Here is an 18955-nt window from a genome sequence, read left to right on the forward strand (position 1 = left end):
TTTTAAAGCGAAGAGAGGAATGCTGAACCCAGGGTTAGAGGACTCTGCCTCAACTACTCATGTCTTGGGCAAGTTGCTTTCTGGACCTCCATGGGGCAGGGGTTGGAGTGGATGTTTCCAAAGGTCACAGATTCCAGAATTCTGCAATACACAAGCAAAATTAACTCGGGGGAAAAAAAAAAGAAGTCTTGTGACAACACCCATTAGATAGAAAATGAAACACTGACAGTCTCTAATGCAACAGTCAGGTGTTCAATCAGACTAATTGAATTTTCTTGATTCTTGTGAGGCAAAACACACCCTCAATAGTTCGACGGTCGGCCTACCAGATTAGTTCACTTCAGGCTTTTTTTTTTTTTTTTTTTTAAGACGGAATCTCGCTCTGTAGCCAGGCTGGCGTGCAGTGGCCCAACCTCGGCTCACTGCAACTTCCGCCTCCCGGATTCAAGCGATTCTCCTTCCTCAGCCACCCAAGTAGCTGGGACTACAGGTGCGCGCCACCACGCCCAGCTAATTTTTGTATTTCTAGTAGGGACGGGGTTTCACCATGTTGGCCAGGATGGTCTAGATCTCTTGACCTTGTGATCCGCCCGCCTCGGCCTCCCAAAGAGCTGGGATTACAAGAGTGAGCCACCGCGCCCAGCCCAGTCTTATTTTTATAGACATCAGATACAGACATTGTATACAGGCACAAATGTGGAGGTCGTCTAGGTCCCTCATAAAGGGGACTGGACTTGTCTTTGATCCTCTAATCCAAAAGAAAAACAATCAGGGTTTGAGTGCTTTTAGCCAGCACCTGATCCTCATTGGTTCAACCCATCCTCCACTGGTCTCCACATGTTTATCTTGAGATATTAACGTAAACTCCACAGCAGTACGGTCCAGACTAGAAGCTGTGTGTGCTGTACGCAAGTGCCTCAATCCAGAAGGGAAATGAGTGTTGCAGTCCCTAACACCGGCATAAAGGGCCTCACGTGGGAAAACCAAACCTACCCAGGGATAAGACAGCCAGTTCGGGGAGGGGGGATGGGCACCGGGAAAGAGAGCAAGAAACCGGGGAGTCAGCCCCAGAGATAGAGGGGCGGGGCAGAAACAGAAGAGTTACCATGCCGCCGAGCACTTCGTCCTGGTCGTCCGTGAGGAGCAGCACCACGTTGGGCCTCCGGGTTCCCGCTGCCACCCCGAAGACCCCCAAGCAGCCGCCCAGCACCAGTAGCAGCAGCGCTGGGCTGCAGGAGGGCAGGTGGCGGGGGCTGCCCTGCCGGAGCCGACCTGGGGCTAGAGGCAGGAGCTGCATGGCGGACAGGCTCCGGGGTGACCCCGGGACGGGACGGAGGGACGCACAGGTAGCTGAAGGGCGAAAGGCCAACCAGCCGAAGGAAGAAAAAGCCTTGCCTTGAAGGCCGGTGGCTGGGGTCAGGCGTTTTCTCCCTAGGCGCGATCACGTGAGCCGGGGACAGGGGGCGGAGCACGCAGAGCGGTCACGTGACGGTCGGCGTGGGCGGGGCCGCGGACAGGCGCAGCCGGGAGGGAGGCACCAGGCAGTGGCGGAAAAGGGGCGGAGAACCGGAAAAAAGGGCGGAGAACGGGAAAAAGGTCGAGACCCGTGCATACCTCACGCGCAGGCTCGGGTTGCGTTCTGGTAGGACCTGTTTCTGAGTGCTTGGTGGAAAGATTTAAATTGGGGGAAGAGAAGATGAAAAGCAGGAAAGAGTTGGCAAATACTAAGCAACAGATTAAGGAAGAGACAAGAAGACTGTACTTAACAGATACTATTATCAGCTGGTGAGGAAAGTAGACTCTACCATATTTAATCTCCAAGTCGAGGGGCACTTACTCAAGGCCCAGATGTTTAATCGTTTTTTATTTTCTCTACAACTTGTGAAATAAGTCTTAACATTCTCATTTGGCTCAGCCATTAAATTTGGAACTGGATTCCAGTTCAGCTCTCTTAACTCCAAAGCCTGATTATGTTCTGCTTTCCTCAGCTGACATTGTAGTTTGAAACAATTTAGGGATGTCCTGATCCTAATGGTCCTTGCTGACTTTTTAAACACCCTCTTGGAAGATTTTGGAGGTTGTGCAGATCGAACAAAAATCTTGAAACATGGTCATCCAACTGCATTATTAAGTAATCTTTAGCGGGGAATAGCCCTTGAAACTAGTTCCAGATATTTCTGTGGCCTCTCTGGAACAATTTGACTTTGCCCCTCTCCTGACGTCTATAAAAACAGATCTGATCGGGCGCGGTGACTCACGCCTGTAATCCCAGCACTTTGGGAGGCTGAGGCGGGTGTATCACCTGAGGTCAGGAGTTTGAGACCAGCCTGGCCAACATGGTGAAACCCCGTCTCTACTAAAATACAAAAATTAGCCGGTCATGGTGGGACGCACCTGTAATCCCAGCTACTCGGGAGGCTGAGGCACGGGAATGGCTTGAATCCAGGAGGCGGAGCTTGCAGTGAGCCACTGCACTCAGGCCTCAGGAACAGAGCGAGACTCTGTCTCAAAACAAACAAACAAAAAATCACAGAGATCTTCCTGGCAAGGTGAACTGTCAAGTCATGTCCCCAGACTAATATAACAGGGTATAACCTCCTTGCTGGTAAAAGTATTTTCTCTGAGTTGATCTGTTTGCCAAGAAAAGTCTCTTAAAACTCGTGAAAACTATCCCAGAACTTAAAATATAATAAAAAATAAATAAAAATACAGAAACTCGTGAAAACACTATACTATAAGGTAAAAATAATGATGGAAACACTTTGAAACCTCATGTGTACAAGGATAGGGCTTATGCAAAAAAAAAAAAAAATAAGAATTACCTTTATTATTTTGTTTTTTTCACCACAGAGGGGTAATGTGCTGAGTCCTAACAAGGTTTGAGGTACGGGTTTGAGGTAGGGGTCGTTAACTCACACCATAGCGTGAAAACCCAATCATCAGGCTTATGAACCACAAAAGGATCTTAATACTGTTTTTTGTTTGTTTGTTTGTTTTTAAGTAAGCCTACAGAAGGCAAAAGAAGCTTTAAAAAAATTAAGTAGTTTTTCTGCAAGAAACAATTATGCCGGAAATATGGCCAGAGCAGTTCCTAGACAACCAGAATACTTGGTTACAACCTTGGCCTAGGCCAATTTTTCAAGCTAGTTAGAATAACTAATCCTTAGGTAGTCACGTTTCAAGACTTCCAGGAAGACTTTCTTACACAAAAAAAGAACCTATTTCACTGTATTGATGTCCCAAATTGTAAAATTGTTTCTTTTCTTTTTTTTTTTTTTTAAAGGTTAGATTATAAACTGTTTGAGGCCAGAAATTGTGTAATTAGTTGACCACTTTGTTCAGGATGCTGCTGTCAGAGGCGATTGAACCAGAGCAATTCCATCTTGAATAGGGGCTGGGTAAAATAAGGTTGAGGCCTGCTGTGCTGCATTCCCAGATGGTTATGCATTCTAAGTCACAGGATGAGATAGGAGGTCATAAAGATACAGGATGCAGGTCATAAAGATCTTACTGATTAAACAGGTAGCAGTAAAGAAGTGGGCTAAAACCCACCAAAACCAAGAGGGTGATGAAAGTGACCTCTGCCCGTCCTCACTGCTAAACTCCCACCAGCACCATAATAGTTTATAAATGCCATGGGAATGTCAGGATGGTACCCTCTATGGTCTAAAAAGGGGAGGCATGAATAATCCATCCCTTGTTTAGCATATCATCAAGAAATAACCATAAAAATGGGCAACCAGGAGCCTCAGGCTGCTCTGCCTATGGAGTAGGCATTCTTTTATTCCTCTACTTTCTTAATAAACTTGCTTTCACTTTACTCTATGGTCTTGTCCTGAATTCTTCCTTGCCTGAGATCCAAGAACCCTTTCTTGGTATCTGGATCAGGACCCCTTTCCGGTAACACTGCTACACTAGTGCCGAAGAGACACTGTCCCTCGTTCATGGAATTTGCAGTCTAATGGCAGAGAGATTGACAATCTAATCTTGAATCTTGTATATGATTACAAATAGACATGCTATGAAGGAAAAGTAAAGGGTGCAGTGAGCATTTAAGGTGGTGGGAGGCTCACTTAGTCTAAGGTGCCCTGAGGAATTGATCTTTGAGTGAAATCTGAAGTTTGAGTAGGAGATAATTTGTTAATGGAGTATTGGGTGGAATGTCTCCTAGGCACAGAGTACAGTATATGGAAAGGTCCTGAGCTGGTGCATTGCAATAACTAGAAGAAGCCAGTGTGGTTAGAGCAGAGGGAGAGAGGTGGTGAGGACCCAGATTCTATTTTAAGGACTTGGGTTTCTATAGTAAGGCTAATTGGAAATTACTGAAAGAATATAAGAGAAATATAATCATACATGAACTTTTAGAAGATCCTTTAGACTGTGGCATGAAGAACAGATTGGAAGAGGACAAGTATGGGTAAGGGTAGACCAATTAGGTGGAGAGAAAAGTAGCTAACGGGCAGATTCAAATTTTGTGGGGCCTGAAGTTTATGTGCATTTGGCGAGTGGGGGTTCTTTAAGAAAAAGAATAATAATTTTAGATACAAAAGTAGGTACACAACTGAATATGTATTTAGACTAAAACAAAATACAACGTTACACATTTTTAAAAGTTGAAAAATATAGGCCGGGCGTGGTGGCTCAAGCCTGTAATCCCAGCACTTTGGGAGGCCGAGACGGGCGGATCACGAGGTCAGGAGATCGAGACCATCCTGGCTAACACGGTGAAACCCCGTCTCTACTAAAAAATACAAAAAACTAGCTGGGCGAGGTGGTGGCGCCTGTAGTCCCAGCTACTCGGGAGGCTGAGGCAGGAGAATGGCATGAACCCGGGAGGTGGAACTTGCAGTGAGCCGAGATCACTGCCACTGCACTCCAGCCTGTGCAACAGAGCAAGACTCTGTCTCAAAAAAAAAAAAAAAAAGAAAAATATTACAAATAATGCAAAAATTTAAAGTAACATTTTTGTTAAGTAACCGCCAGGCATACTTCTTCATACTTTTTTCCCCTTACATTATATGGCTATATACTCTTTAATCATCTCTTCATTTGATGATAGTTTATCATATTTTCTAAAGAGAATAGAAAGATGATTTAGTTTTTTAGCTAGTGTGTTTGATCAGTATTTGCTTTTTATTAGTGATAATTCAGAAAAGTTATTTTTCACCTGCACAGTTCATTATTGGTTTTATATATATATATGTTTAGTATTTTTGTCAAATTTCAGAAAACTCTATCAAATATCCTCTTAACATAGGCATTTCGTGACATTCTGCATTTTATTTTATTTTATTTTTTGAGATGGAGTCTTGCTCTGTCTGCACTCTTGGCTCACTGCAACCTCCACCTCCCAGGTTCAAGTGATTCTCCTGCCTCAGCCTCCTGAGTAGCTGGGATTACAGGCATGCGTCACTATGCCCGTCTACTTTTTGTATTTTTAATAGAGATGGGGTTTCGCCATGTTGGCCAGGCCAGTCTCGAATTCCTGACTTCAAGTGATCCACCAGCCTCGGCCTCCCAAAGTGCTGGGATTATAAGCATGAGTCACCACACCTGGCCTTTTTTACACAGTTATTAATCTTATGTAGTTTTTGAATTGAAGTCACTCATTTGTCATCAAGGTACTCATTGTAATCATGTATTGTGAGTTTTATGTCATATTCCTCAATGCTAGTGTGAGATCAAATCAGAAAGAAATTTGAATATTTTTCAATGAGTTTATATAATTCACAAATTATCAGTTTAATAGCCTATTTATTACTTTAATTTGCAATTTATCTCTTCCTCTTTCCAGCTTTATTGAGATGTAATTGACAACATTATGTATATTTAAGGTGTACATGTTTTCATATATGTATACAGTGTGAAATGATTATTCTCTTCCTCTTAATGAATTACTGTTCTTCTTATGATTGAAACTTTTTTTTGTTACTCTTTACTTCTCAATGTCAGGATAATTTCTCTTTACTTTCTCATTCATCTTTATCACTTTGGTTTCGTGTCCTATTAATTTTTTTTTTTTTTTCTTTTTTGAGACAGTCTTCCTCTGTCACCAGGCTGGAGTGCAGTGGCACAATCTCAGCTCACTACAACCTCCACCTCCCAGGTTCAAGCGATTCTCCTGCCTCAGCCTCCCAAGTAGCTGGGGTTACAGGTGTGCGCCACCACACCCAGCTAATTTTTGTATATTTAGTAGAGACAGGGTTTTGCCATATTGGTCTGGTCTCAAACTCCTGACCTCAGGTGATCCACCCACCTTGGCCTCCCAAAGTGCTGGGATTATAGGCATGAGCCACCATGCCCAGCCTAGCCAAGTTGTTTTTTAAAGACCATGCAGCCCTTTTTCCTAATCATTATAATAGCTGTGTTAACAGATGACTGATTGTAAATGCTGTTTAACCACAGGTTAAAATAACAATCTTGTTTTACTTTGTTGAATAATGTCTCAGATGTTTTCAGTTGGCTAAAAATGTTTAAAAATTGCTCATAGGGTTTCCTATTAGAAAGTAGTGCCTAATAATTGCCAACTAATCAGTGGTTGTCATATCCAGAATAGAATATATAGTATTATTTGGTGTTTGGTTATGTGTTTGACTTACCACTTTTTTTTTTTTTTTTTTTTTTTAGATGGAGTTTAACTGTTGTTGCCCAGGCTGGAGTGCAATGGTGCGATCTCGGCTCACTGCAACCTCGCCTCCTAGGTTCAGGCAATTCTCCTGCCTCAGCCTCCTAAGTAGCTGGAATTACTGCATGCGCCACCACGCCCAGCTAATTTTGTAGTTTTAGTAGACACGGGGTTTCTCCATGTCGGTCAGGCTGGTCTCGAACTCCTGACCTCAGGTGATCTGCCTGCCTCGGCCTCCCAAAGTGCTGGGATTACAGGTGTGAGCTACCGTGCCCGACCATTGACTTACCACTTTTTAAACATATTTTTTCATTATTTCAATTTTTTCCACAAATCTTTGTAGTAAAATAAGTCATTTTTTCATTTTGACATGTTTTTCCAAGAGCTTAAGCAAAAATGGATCCAATTCAGCTATTAGTTGGAAAATTCCTGTGGAATTTTCATTATAGGAACAATAGTACTTTTCATCATGACCTCTGAAGTATAACTTTCACTTAACATTTAATAACCTCAAAACTTCTATCTCTGGCCATGATGGAGTAACAGTGCCAGACTAATTCTCTTGCTAAAAGCAACTAGAAAACAGGGCAATATAGATGCTTTTATACAAGGGACAATAGTGAAGGACTGTGATCCACGTGTAAAGAGAAGCAAACAATTGCTCCAACTTTTTGCCTGATGGAGGGACGTTCTGAACCAGAGAGCAGGAAAGAGTATCTCATGCCTGACAAAGTTGACTTGCTAACTTTGGGTGGAGAGAGATCAAGGTTGAGGGAGATCGAGGCAGCTGGAAGTTTGCAGGAAAGAATTCCAAAGAGAAGGATGCTGTATAGATTTAAAAGCTCCATAAGTTTACACAGATGTCTTTCTGAAACTTTGCTGAACACTGAGATGTACATTCACAGGGTGCAACACCACCAGAAGGCAAAGCAAAGAATGACCAAGGTAATGTAAAATAAATAACTCTCAGAGAGGTTGGAATGTTTGAGATCCAACCAGCCATAGGGGAAAGTCCTCCCTGATCATCAGGAGCATTCCTTAAGAACCTGGAAAGGTCATGCCCTAATAGTGGAGCTAAACTATCATGAGTAAAATGTACTCTGCACCCACAGAAACAAAGCTTGGGTACAGTCCTCAAAAGATCAGACTAATCTGCAAGGAAAGTAACTTGCCTTCCAGAATAAGGCTCAACGCTCTTTAAGGGAAGACTATGAAACCTAGATATTCAACAGTATGAAATTCACAATGTCCTGCGTCCAATAAGAAAATTACTACACAGGGCTCAGGCACGGTGGCTCACGCCTGTAATCCCAGCACTTTGGGGGCTGAGGTGGGCAGATGATAAGGTCAGGAGATCCAGACCATCCTGGCTAATGACATAAAACCCCATCTCTACTAAAAATACAAAAAATTAGCCAGGCCTGGTGGCGGGCACCTGTAGTCCTAGCTACTCGGGAGGCTGAGGCAGGAGAATGGCGTGAACCCGGGAGGCGGAGCTTACAGTGAGCCGAGATGGTGCCACTGTACTCCAGCCTGGGCGACAGAGCAAGACTCCGTCTCAAAAAAAAAAAAAAAAAAATTACTATACAGGGTCCCAAATAGGAAAATGTGACCCCCTACAGGCTCCCAAATAGGAAAATGTAACCCCATGACCAGAAGAAAAAATTGTCAATAGAAACAGATAATAAATGATAGGGATGAAGAAGTTAACATAGATTAGTGTGTTAAAACTCCTGTTATAACTTGTTCAAGTATCTAAAGAAAATCATGAGCCAATTGAGAAGAGAGGTAGAAGATATATAACTGGGCCAGGCCCAGTGGCACACACTTGTAATCCCAGCACTTTGGGAGGCCTGGGTGGGCAGATGGCTTGAGCCCAGGAGTTTGAGACCAGCCTGGGCAACTTGACAAAACCCCACCTCTACAAAACAAACAAGCAAACAAACAAAATACACAAAATTAGCTGGGCTTGGTGGTATGCTTCTGTACTCTCAGCTAGTCAGGAGGCTGAGAGGTCCAGGCTGCAGTGAGCCATGATCATGCCACTGTACTCCAACCTGAGTGACAGAGGGAGACCCTGTCTCAAAAATAAATAAGTACAAATAAAATCTATAACTGTATAGTCCTATATCTGAAAATTCACCACATGGATTAACAGATGATTAAACAATATGCAGGGGGGAGATAAGTCAACTTGAAGATATAGCAAGAGAAAAATATCCAAAATAAAGCAAAGAGGGAAAAAAGTGAAAACAAAAATGAGCAGGGCACCTGTGACCTGTGAAACAAAATCATGGGGTCTACTATTTACATAATTGGAATTCTAGAAGAAATAATTTTTTGAAGAAATAATAGTTGCTGTCTACATATAGAGAAAACTCTGATATCAGACTCAAGAAATTCAATGAACCCCGTACAGAAAAAACAAAGAAAATCATACTGGGAAACATCAAAATCAAAATTCTGGAAACTAGTAATAAAGAAAAGTAGACTTTATGACAAAAATATGAATAGAGATAAAACAGGGCATTTTGTAATGATAAAAGGTTTAATCCATCAGGAAGATACAACAATTATATATGAACCTAAGAAACAAAGTGCCAAAATTCTTGAAGCAAAAACTGATAGAAATAAAGGAAAAAATGGACAACCCAATAATAGTTGGAAACTTCAACACCCCACTTTCAATAATAGATAGAGTAGCTAGGCAGAAGATGAACAAGGAAATAGAAGACATGAACAACATTATAAAATAGGTAGACCTAACAGAGATCTACAGAACTCTCCACCCAACAAGAGCAGAGTACATACTCTTCTCAAGTGCCTGTGGAATGTTCTCCAGGATAGACCATGTACTAGGCCATAAAACAAACCTCGATAAATCCAAAAGGATAAAAATAATACAAGTATATTCTCTCACCACAATGAAATAAAATGAGAACATGATAAGAGTTCCAGAGAAATTTGGGTAGCTCACAAATATTTGGAAATGAAACAACATACTCCTAAATAATAAGTGGATTAAAACAGAAATCAAAAGGGAAATTAGAAAATACTTGGAGATGAATGAATATGAATACACAACATACTAAAACTTGGGATACAGCTAAGATAGAGCTTGAAGAGTAACTGGCAACTGTAAATGCCTATATTTAAAAAAGAAGAATGATCTCATATCATTAATTTAACCTTCTACCTTAAGACACCAAAGAAAGCAAAATAAACCTAAACCAAGCAGAAGGAAGGAAATAATAAAAATTAGAGCAGAAATTAATGAAACAGAGGATAGAAAAAAAATAGAGAAAAATCAATAGAAGCAAAAGCTGATCCTTTGGAAAGATTAACAAAATTGCCAAATCTTGGTGGTCCCTATCATATCTCCATGTAAGTAACCAGTCTGGCCCCTGCAGAAAGGATCATGGGAAGTGATCATGGCCTACCACAAGCTCAACCAAGTATTAGTCCTGATGCTGTGGCCATGCTGGATTTGATACCTTTCCTAGACAAGATCAATACGACCACAGGTAAATTGTAAGCAGCCACCAATTTGGTGAATGCGTTCTTTTCTGTCCCAATCAGAAAACAGGCTCAGAAAAACTTCACATTCATACAGAATGAACAAAAGACAGCTACAGTTTTGCCCCAAGGTTATGTTAACTCATCTCTGTGTCACAATATGTACTATGTGACTATGTGTTATAATACAGCCCTGACAAATCCAGAGACTGCCCGGGCATCCTGCAGAACATCTTATTCATCCAATACATTGATGACATCATGCTGATCAGGCATGATGAAAAAGAGGTGACTAGCATCTGGACACCTTGAGATACACGTGCTCCAGGGGGTGGGAGACAGGCTCTGTGAAAATTTAGAAACTTGGTACTTCAGTAAAGATTTTTAGGGGGTCCTGGGATGTGTCATGGCATTGCCTCCGAAGTAAAAACAAACTGCTGCATTTTGCATTTCTTACTAGTGAGAAAGAAGCACAGTGCCTGGTAGAACTCTTTGGATTCTGGGTGAAATACATTGTATGCTTAGGAACATTGACCCAGCCCATATATGAAAGGCTGCCAGCTTTGATGGGGACTGGAGCATAAAAGTGCTCTGTAACAGGCAAGGCTGGCTACATAATTTCTGGGGTCCAGTGTGAAACAAAAATATGGGGTCCTTTGTTCAAAAAGCAGAAAAAATGTGCCACTTAAGTTACTAAAATATAAACGTTTTTCTTTAAAAGTATCTTATTACTTACAAAATATATAGGGGTTATAATAATATATAAGTAACGGCCGGGCGCGGTGGCTCAAGCCTGTAATCCCAGCACTTTGGGAGGCCGAGACGGGCGGATCACGAGGTCAGGAGATCGAGACCATCCTGGCTAACACAGTGAAACCTCGTCTCTACTAAAAAATACAAAAACTTAGCCGGGCGAGGTGGCAGGCGCCTGTAGTCCCAGCTACTCGGGAGGCTGAGGCAGGAGGATGGCGTAAACCCGGGAGGCGGAGCTTGCAATGAGCTGAGATCCAGCCACTGCACTCCAGCCTGGGTGACAGAGCGAGACTCCATCTAAAAAAAAAAAATAAAAATAAAATAAATAATAATAATAATATATAAGTAACAACATAATCTTAAATTTATATGATATAAATAATGAGACTTTATTATCTGATATCTTGATTGCAAGTTTCTTCTGACTTGCTTTTCTGCAAATTCAATGTTTTTTTCTTTTAAACAGGGTCCCACTCTGTCTCCCAGGCTGGAATGCAGTGGTGTAATCATAGCTGACTACAGCTTCAACCTCCTGGGCTCAAGCAATCCTCCTGCCTCAGCCTCCTGAGTAGCTGGGACTACTGGTGCATGCTACCGCACCCAGCTAATTTTTACATATTTTTGTAGAGATGAGCTCTCCCTACCTTGCCTAAGCTAATCTCAAACTCCTGGCCTCAAGTGATTCTCCCATTTTGGCCTCCACAAAGTGGGATTATAGGTGTGAGCCACCATGCCTGGCCTGCAAATTCATTTCCTAGGCCATCATATGTTTTCAGCAAATTCATTTTCAATGGATATAATTGAAAGCAATATCAGTGACTCTTGCAAATGCAAGACTGCAAATTTTTTTTTTTTTTTTTTTGAGACAGAATCTCACTCTGTCGTCCAGGCTGGAGTGCAGTGGCACAATCTTGGCTCACTGCAAGCTCCGCCTCCCAGTAGCTGGAGGAGAATTCACGCCATTCTCCTGCCTCAGCCTCCCCAGTAGCTGGGACTACAAGCACCCCCCACCACGCCCAGCTAATTTTTTGTATTTTTAGTAGAGACGGGGTTTCACCGTGTTAGCCAGAATGGTCTTGAGCTCCTGACCTCGTGATCTGCTTGCCTCAACCTCCCAAAGTGCTGAGATTATAGGCGTGAGCCACTGTGGCTGGCCTGCAAATATTTTTTGATAACATTAATTTTGAGAAGGATCTTTCTTCCGATATAACTGTCACTATTGCTGTTAAGACTATTTTATAGGCTGTATAGCAAAGGAATAAATTTATGACAACTTATTTCAAAATAGAAATTTTAGCACATGGGCCAGTTGTGGTGGCTCATGACTGTAATCCCAGCACTTGGGTAGGCTGAGGTAGGCGGATTGCCTGAGCTCAGGAGTTTGACACCAGTCTGGGCAACGTGGCAAAACCCCATCACTACAATAAAATATGAAAATTAGTTGGGCATGGTTGTGTGCACCTGTAGTCCCAGCTACTCAGGAGGCTGAGATGAGAGGGTTGCTTGTGCCCAGGAGGTTGAGGCTTCAGTGAGCAGTAATTGTACCACTGCACTCCATCCTGGGTGACAAAGCTGGACCCTGTCTCAAAAAACATTAGAAAGAAGGAAATTTCAGTACATGTAGAACTGACGATTCCTGTAGAATTTTTTTTTTTTTGAGACGGAGTCTCACTCTATTGCCCAGGCTGGAGTGTAATGGCACAATCTTGGCTCACCACAACCTCTGCCTCCCAGGTTCAAGTGATTCTCCTGCCTCAGCCTCCTGAGTAGCTGGGATTACAGGCATGCGCCACCAGGCTTGGCTAATTTGTGTAATTTTTTTTTTTTTTTTTTTTTTTTTTTTTTTTTTTTTTGAGACAGAGTCTCCCTCTGTTGCCCAGGCTGGAGTGCAGTAGTGTGATCTCAGCTCACTGCAACCTCCACCTCCCAGATTCAAGCAATTCTCTGCCTTTGCCTCCTAAGTAGCTGGGATTATAGGCGTGTGCCACCACGCCAGGCTATTTTTTTTTTTTTTTTGTATTTTTAGTAGAGACAGGGTTTCACCATCTGGCCAGGCTGATCTTGAATTCCTGCCCTGGTGATCCGCCTGCCTCAGCCTCCCAAAGTGCTGGGATTACAGGCGTGAGCCACTATGCCACCACGCCTGGCCTACTTTTTGTATTTTTAGTAGAGATGGGGTTTTACCATGTTGGCCAGGCTGGTTTCGAACTCCTGACCTTGTGATCCACCTGCCTTGGCCTCCCAAAGTGCTGGGATTACAGGTGTGAGTCACTGGACTTGGCTGAAAAATTTTTTTGAAAAGTATTTAACTCTTCCTATGGATCAGTTTCAAGTTGAATTTAATTTTTAACGTAAAGTATAAATTATTGTAATTTTGCAATTGTAAAATTGTAACTGGCGTAACAATTACATTGTAACATTTCCTTTGACATTTCCAGTAACTTTTGAAGGTCATTTGAAAAACTCCATGGCTTCAAACTTTTATACAATTCAAAGTGCTTATTTATACATTCTATCACCGTATCTCTAATTACAAGGAAAAAGTAATTTTAATTAATAATTGGCTCATCCGAAACTTCCTATGAAAATAGTGTTCTTTTTTGTCAAATACAAACATCTTTAAATTTATATTTCTATAAATTTAAGAAATTTATATTTCTTAAATTTATATTTCTAAAATTTATATTTCTAAATTTATATTTCTAAATTTATATTTCTAAAATTTTTCAGCCAAGTCCAGTGACTCACACCTGTAATCCCAGCACTTTGGGAGGCCAAGGCAGGTGGATCACAAGGTCAGGAGTTCGAGGAGTTCGGGATATTTGATTTGCCACGTTGCAGAAGTTTTTGAAAGTAGAGACTCTAAACTCTGAAGAATTGTAATAGTTCCCTGATATGGTTTATTACAATGTCTGAGTATGCTTTTTTTTTTTTTTGGTAATAATTTAATGACAGTGTATACTACCTGAACTGGCAATTTCTGTCCTGTCTCTCAAGCCTGAAAATTAAGATTTGTGCAAATGCCACAGAGATGGGATTTGGGAAGTAGCCAGGCAAGCTAGGCTTCCACAGCAGGTCCCAGGGCTGGCTTTATGCAGAATCCCTTTACTTTCCTACAGCTTCCACCACTGCTGCTGCTTCTCAGCTATTGCTGCTGTCAGCCGGCACTGGTCCCTACCTAGCTACTTTGGGGCCCTTAAGTGCCCATGACTGCCCTCAGGTGTGCATGTGTGACAATCGCATGGTGCCTGGTGCTGCCTGCTGGACCTCCTAGCTTGGCATAACTCCACTTCTTATGCACGTGACCATTGTCCCATATGACTGCGCTTATAAAACACCAATTTCTTCTTCTTCTTCTTTTTTTTTTTTTTTTTTGAGACAGAGTCTTGCTTTGTCACCAGGCTGGAGTGCAGTGGTGCGATCTCGGCTCACTGCAACCTCGCCTCCTAGGTTCAAGCGACTCCTCTGCCTCAGCCTCCCGTGTAGCTGGGACTACAGGCGAATGCCACCATGGCCAGCTAATTTTTTTTGTGTGTGTGTGTTTTAGTGGAGATGGGGTTTCACCACGTTGGCCAAGATGGTCTCAATCTCCTGACCTCGTGATCTGCCCACCTGGGCAGATCCCAAAGTGCTGGGATTACAGCTGTGAGCCACCGTGCCCAGCCAAAACACCAAATTTAAAAACAAAATTATTCACCATTTCATGATGGTGATAATACAGCACTAAACCAGGAGTAAAGACCTTCTGAGAGTGGGGTTCTGTACAACATATCCATGACGCCCATCCTGGTAGCAGGTCCCAGCTGTGGTTTAAGTAGCCCTTCTGCTTGGACCATATACTCCAGCAGAGCCTAAGGTATTCCGTGTGTAAGATGCAATCTGTTGCAAACCCCAGTAGGAAAATCACAAGGCAGGCCCACAGGGTTTTGGGGCAAGGTCATGACATCTATAGCAGGAATTATATACCATTTGAAAAATAGCTCCTAGTGTACTGAGCCCAGATAGAGATGGAACTCTTAACCACGAGGCACCAAATGACCATGCTTTCTGAGTTGGGTTCTCCTGGATCTACCAAGTCATTAAGTTGGTCAGGACCAGCATTAATCCTTTGTAAGCTAAAACACTACATTTGGGAACAAGCACAAACAGGACCAGAGGGCAACAAACAAGTACATGAATAGGTAGCCCAGACTCCCATATCACTTGTCATAGTTACACCACTGCTCCTCTATCAGCTCATGCCCAAGGGCCTGTATGACGAGCTGAAGGAGGAGAAAAAAGCCCCAACTTGGTTTATAGACAAAGCAGTGTGGTGTATAGGTGCAAGGTAGAAATGGATGATAGCTGCAATCACTCAGCATTGGCCTTGAATCATAGTAGTTAACAACAACAACAACAACACAGTAACAGGAGGAGCTTTGGGTGGTGCACCTGACCATTCAGTTTGTGTGGAAGGAAAAGTGGTCTGAGGTTAGAATATATATGGACTCATTGGCAGTGGTGAATGGTGTCGGCTGGCTGGTCATGAGCCTGGAAGGAAAATCAGAAGACTGGAGAAAGGGAGGTCTGGAGTTGTGGCACGTGGATGAACATATAGGAATAGGCACAAAATGGCCAGGTGCGGTGGCTCATGCCTGTAATCCCAGCACTTTGGGAGGCTCAGGCGGGCAGATCACCTGAGGTCAAGAGTTCTAGACCAGCCTGACCAACATGGAGAAACCCTGTCTCTACTGAAAATACAAAAATTAGCTGGGGGTGGTGGCACATGCCTGAGGCTGAGGCAGGAGAATCACTTGAACCTGGGAGGCGGAGGTTGCAGTGAGTCGAGATTGTGCCATTGCATTCCAGCCTGGGCAATAAGAGTGAAACTCCACCTCAGAAGAAAAAAAAAAAAAGGAATAGGCACAAAGTGTGAAGATCTTTGTATCACATGCTTATGCCCAGCAGAAAGCATTCATGATGGAAGAGGCACTAGACAACCAATTAGACAAAATGGCTTAGCCAATTGATATTAACCAGACTTTGCTGGTGGCCACTGAAGTGCTGGTACAATAGGCATATCATTTCCTTTATTTATGCTTTTTGAGACAGAGTCTCACTCTGTTGCCCAGGCTGGAGTACAGTGGCACAACCTTGGCTCACTGCAACCTCTGCCTCCCAGGTTCAAGCAATTCTCCTGCCTTAGCTTCCCGAGTAGCTGGGATTACAGGCGCCTGCCACCATGCCTAGCTCATTTTTGTATTTTTAGTAGAGATGGGGTTTCACCATGTTGGCCAGGCTGGTCTTGAACTCCTGACTTCATGATCCACCCACCTTGGCCTCCCAAAGTGCTGGGATTACAGGCATGAGGCACTGTGCCCAGCCTACATCACTTCTTTTAAAACAATGTCACTTTCCCAGGAGTTTTAGATCAGCCTGGGCAACAGGGCAAGACTCTGTCTCTAGAAAAAGAAAATCACTTTAATACAGATGAGAGACAGAGGCTTAATTTTTAGCTGATATGTATTGAGGTTTCTTTCTACTACTGCAAAGGAAAGGTTATATTCTGTCACTCTGAAATCTTGTGTAATAATAATTAAGTAGGAAATTAGATACCCAAAATTCCTGTAAGCCTCATGACTTGAATATCATTCTGCATTAATAGCTCTTATTTACTCATGGTATACTATGTATTAATATGCATTTCCTAAATTCTGTCTAAGGTTTGATGGCTTTAAAAAATACTAAAATTGGGGACGCATCTTTGCTGTTTGCAAAACTCAGCCATTCCACCCTGTGGGCTTTCGAGAGTCCAAACCAACTGAGGGTGGAAGGGATCCCCCAGCACAGCACAGCTGCTCTACCAAAACATGGTCAGACTGCTTCTTTAAGTGAGTTGCTGAACTGTTCCTCCTCACTGGGCAGGACCTCCCAACTGGGGCCTCCAGCCACCCTGCCAGTGTTCTCTGGCTAACAGAGATTTGAAAACTTCCTAAGACAAAGCTCCTAAAGGGAGGGGTGAGTTACCATCTTTGCTATTTGGGAGACCTAACCATTCCAACCTCTAGGCGTTGAAGAGCCCAAGCCAACTGGGAGTGGAAGTATATCCCAGCACAGCATGGCTGCTCTACAAAAGCATGGCCAGACTGCTTCTTTAAGTGGGTCCCTGATCCCCTTCCTTCTTACTGGGTGAGATCTACCCAACCGGGGTCTTCATCCACCTTCTACAGGTGTGTTTGAGCCAGCAACAGGTGTGCACCTCCCTGGGATGGAGTTCTCAGAGGAAGGGACAGGCTGCCCTCTTTGCTGTTTCACAGCCTTCACTGGTGATACTTCCAGGTACTGGGAAACCCAAGGTGACTAGGACCAGGCTGCCAGCAAACCACAGCAGCCCTACAGAAAAGTTGTCAGGTTGTTAAAAGAAAAACAAAAATAAAAACAAAAACCATCCAAAGGTCAGCAACCTCAAAGATTGAAAATATATAATCCCACAAGGATGAGAAAGAATCAGCACAAGAATGCTGAAAACTCAAAAAGCCAAAATGCCCTCTTTCCTCCAAATGACCACATCACCTCTCCAGCAAGGGTTTGGAACCAGGCCAAGGCTGTGATGGCTGAAATGACAGAAGTAGAATTCAGAATATGGATAGGAACAAACTTCACTGAATTAAAGGAGGATGTTGTAACCCAATGGAAGGAAGCTAAAAATCATGATAAAACATCACAGGAGCTGACAGACAAAATAGCCAGAATAGAGAAGAATGTAACCAACCTGATAGAGCTGAAAAGCACACTACAAGAATTTCATAATGCAATCACAAGTATTAATAGTATAATAGACCAAGTAGAGAAAAGAATCTCAGAGCTTGAAGACTCTCTTTCTGAAATAAGACAGGCAGTCAAGAATAGAGAAAAAAGAATGAAAATGGGCCGGGCGCGGTGGCTCAAGCCTGTAATCCCAGCACTTTGGGAGGCCGAGACGGGCGGATCACGAGGTCAGGAGATCGAGACCATCCTGGCTAACACGGTGAAACCCCGTCTCTACTAAAAAAATACAAAAAACTAGCCGGGCGAGGTGGCGGGCGCCTGTAGTCCCAACTACTTGGGAGGCTGAGGCAGGAGAATGGCGTGAACCCGTGAGGCGGAGCTTGCAGTGAGCTGAGATCCGGCCACTGCACTCCAGCCCGGGCGGCAGAGACTCCGTCTCAAAAAAAAAAAAAAAAAAAGAATGAAAATGAATGAACAAAACCTCTGAGAAATATGAGATTACGTAAAGAGACTGAATCTTTGATTGGTAAAGAGATGGGGAGAATGGAACTAATTTGGAAAACACATTTCAGGATATCATCCATGAGAACTTCCCCAACCTAGCTAGACAGGCTAACATTTAAATTCAGGAAATGCAGAGAACCCCAGGAAGATACTCCATGGGAAGATCATCCCCAAGACACATAATTATCACATTCCCCAAGGTCAAAATGAAAGAAAAAATGTTAAAGGGACCTAGAGAGAAAAGCCAGGTCACTTACAAAGGGAAGCCCATCAGACTAACAATAGACCTCTCAAAGGAAAACCTATAAGCCAGAAGAGATTGGGGACCAATATTTAACATTCTTTTTTTTTTTTTTTTTTTTTTTTGAGACGGAGTCTCGCTCTGTCACCCAGGCTGGGGTGCAGTGGCCGGATCTCAGCTCACTGCAAGCTCCACCTCCTGGGTTTACGCCATTCTCCTGCCTCAGCCTCCTGAGTAGCTGGGACTACAGGCGCCCGCCACCTCGCCTGGCTAGTTTTTTGTATTTTTTAGTAGAGATGGGGTTTCACTGTGTTAGCCAGGATGGTCTCGATCTCCTGACCTCGTGATCCACCCGTCTCGGCCTCCCAAAGTTCTGGGATTACAGGCTTGAGCCACCGCGCCCGGCCTTAACATTCTTAAAGAAAATAATTTTCAACCCAGAATTTCATATCTGGCCAACTAAGCTTCATAAGCAAAGGAGAAAATAAGATCCTTTTCAGACAAGCAAATGCTGAGGGAATTCGTTACTACCAGACCTGACTTACAAGAGCTCCTGAAGGAAGCACTAA

General features: G+C 43.1%; 1 protein-coding gene and 1 pseudogene across 1 annotated transcript in view; both read right to left on the bottom strand.

The window, feature by feature from the left end:
- GNS (glucosamine (N-acetyl)-6-sulfatase) overlaps positions 1-1452 on the bottom strand; it is a 46160-nt gene extending 44708 nt beyond the window's left edge. Inside the window, exon 1 of the mRNA XM_015152207.3 lies at positions 1106-1452. Coding sequence (XP_015007693.1) covers positions 1106-1297 — 192 coding nt within the window. The 5' untranslated portion in view covers positions 1298-1452. The remainder of the gene's footprint in view (positions 1-1105) is intronic.
- A 1392-nt stretch (positions 1453-2844) lies between these two features.
- LOC114671224 (small nucleolar RNA U13) lies at positions 2845-2964 on the bottom strand (annotated as a pseudogene).
- Between the last annotated feature and the right edge of the window lie 15991 nt (positions 2965-18955).

This window comes from Macaca mulatta, chromosome 11 (assembly GCF_049350105.2).
Source record: "Macaca mulatta isolate MMU2019108-1 chromosome 11, T2T-MMU8v2.0, whole genome shotgun sequence".
Classification (NCBI taxonomy): Eukaryota; Metazoa; Chordata; class Mammalia; order Primates; family Cercopithecidae; genus Macaca; species Macaca mulatta.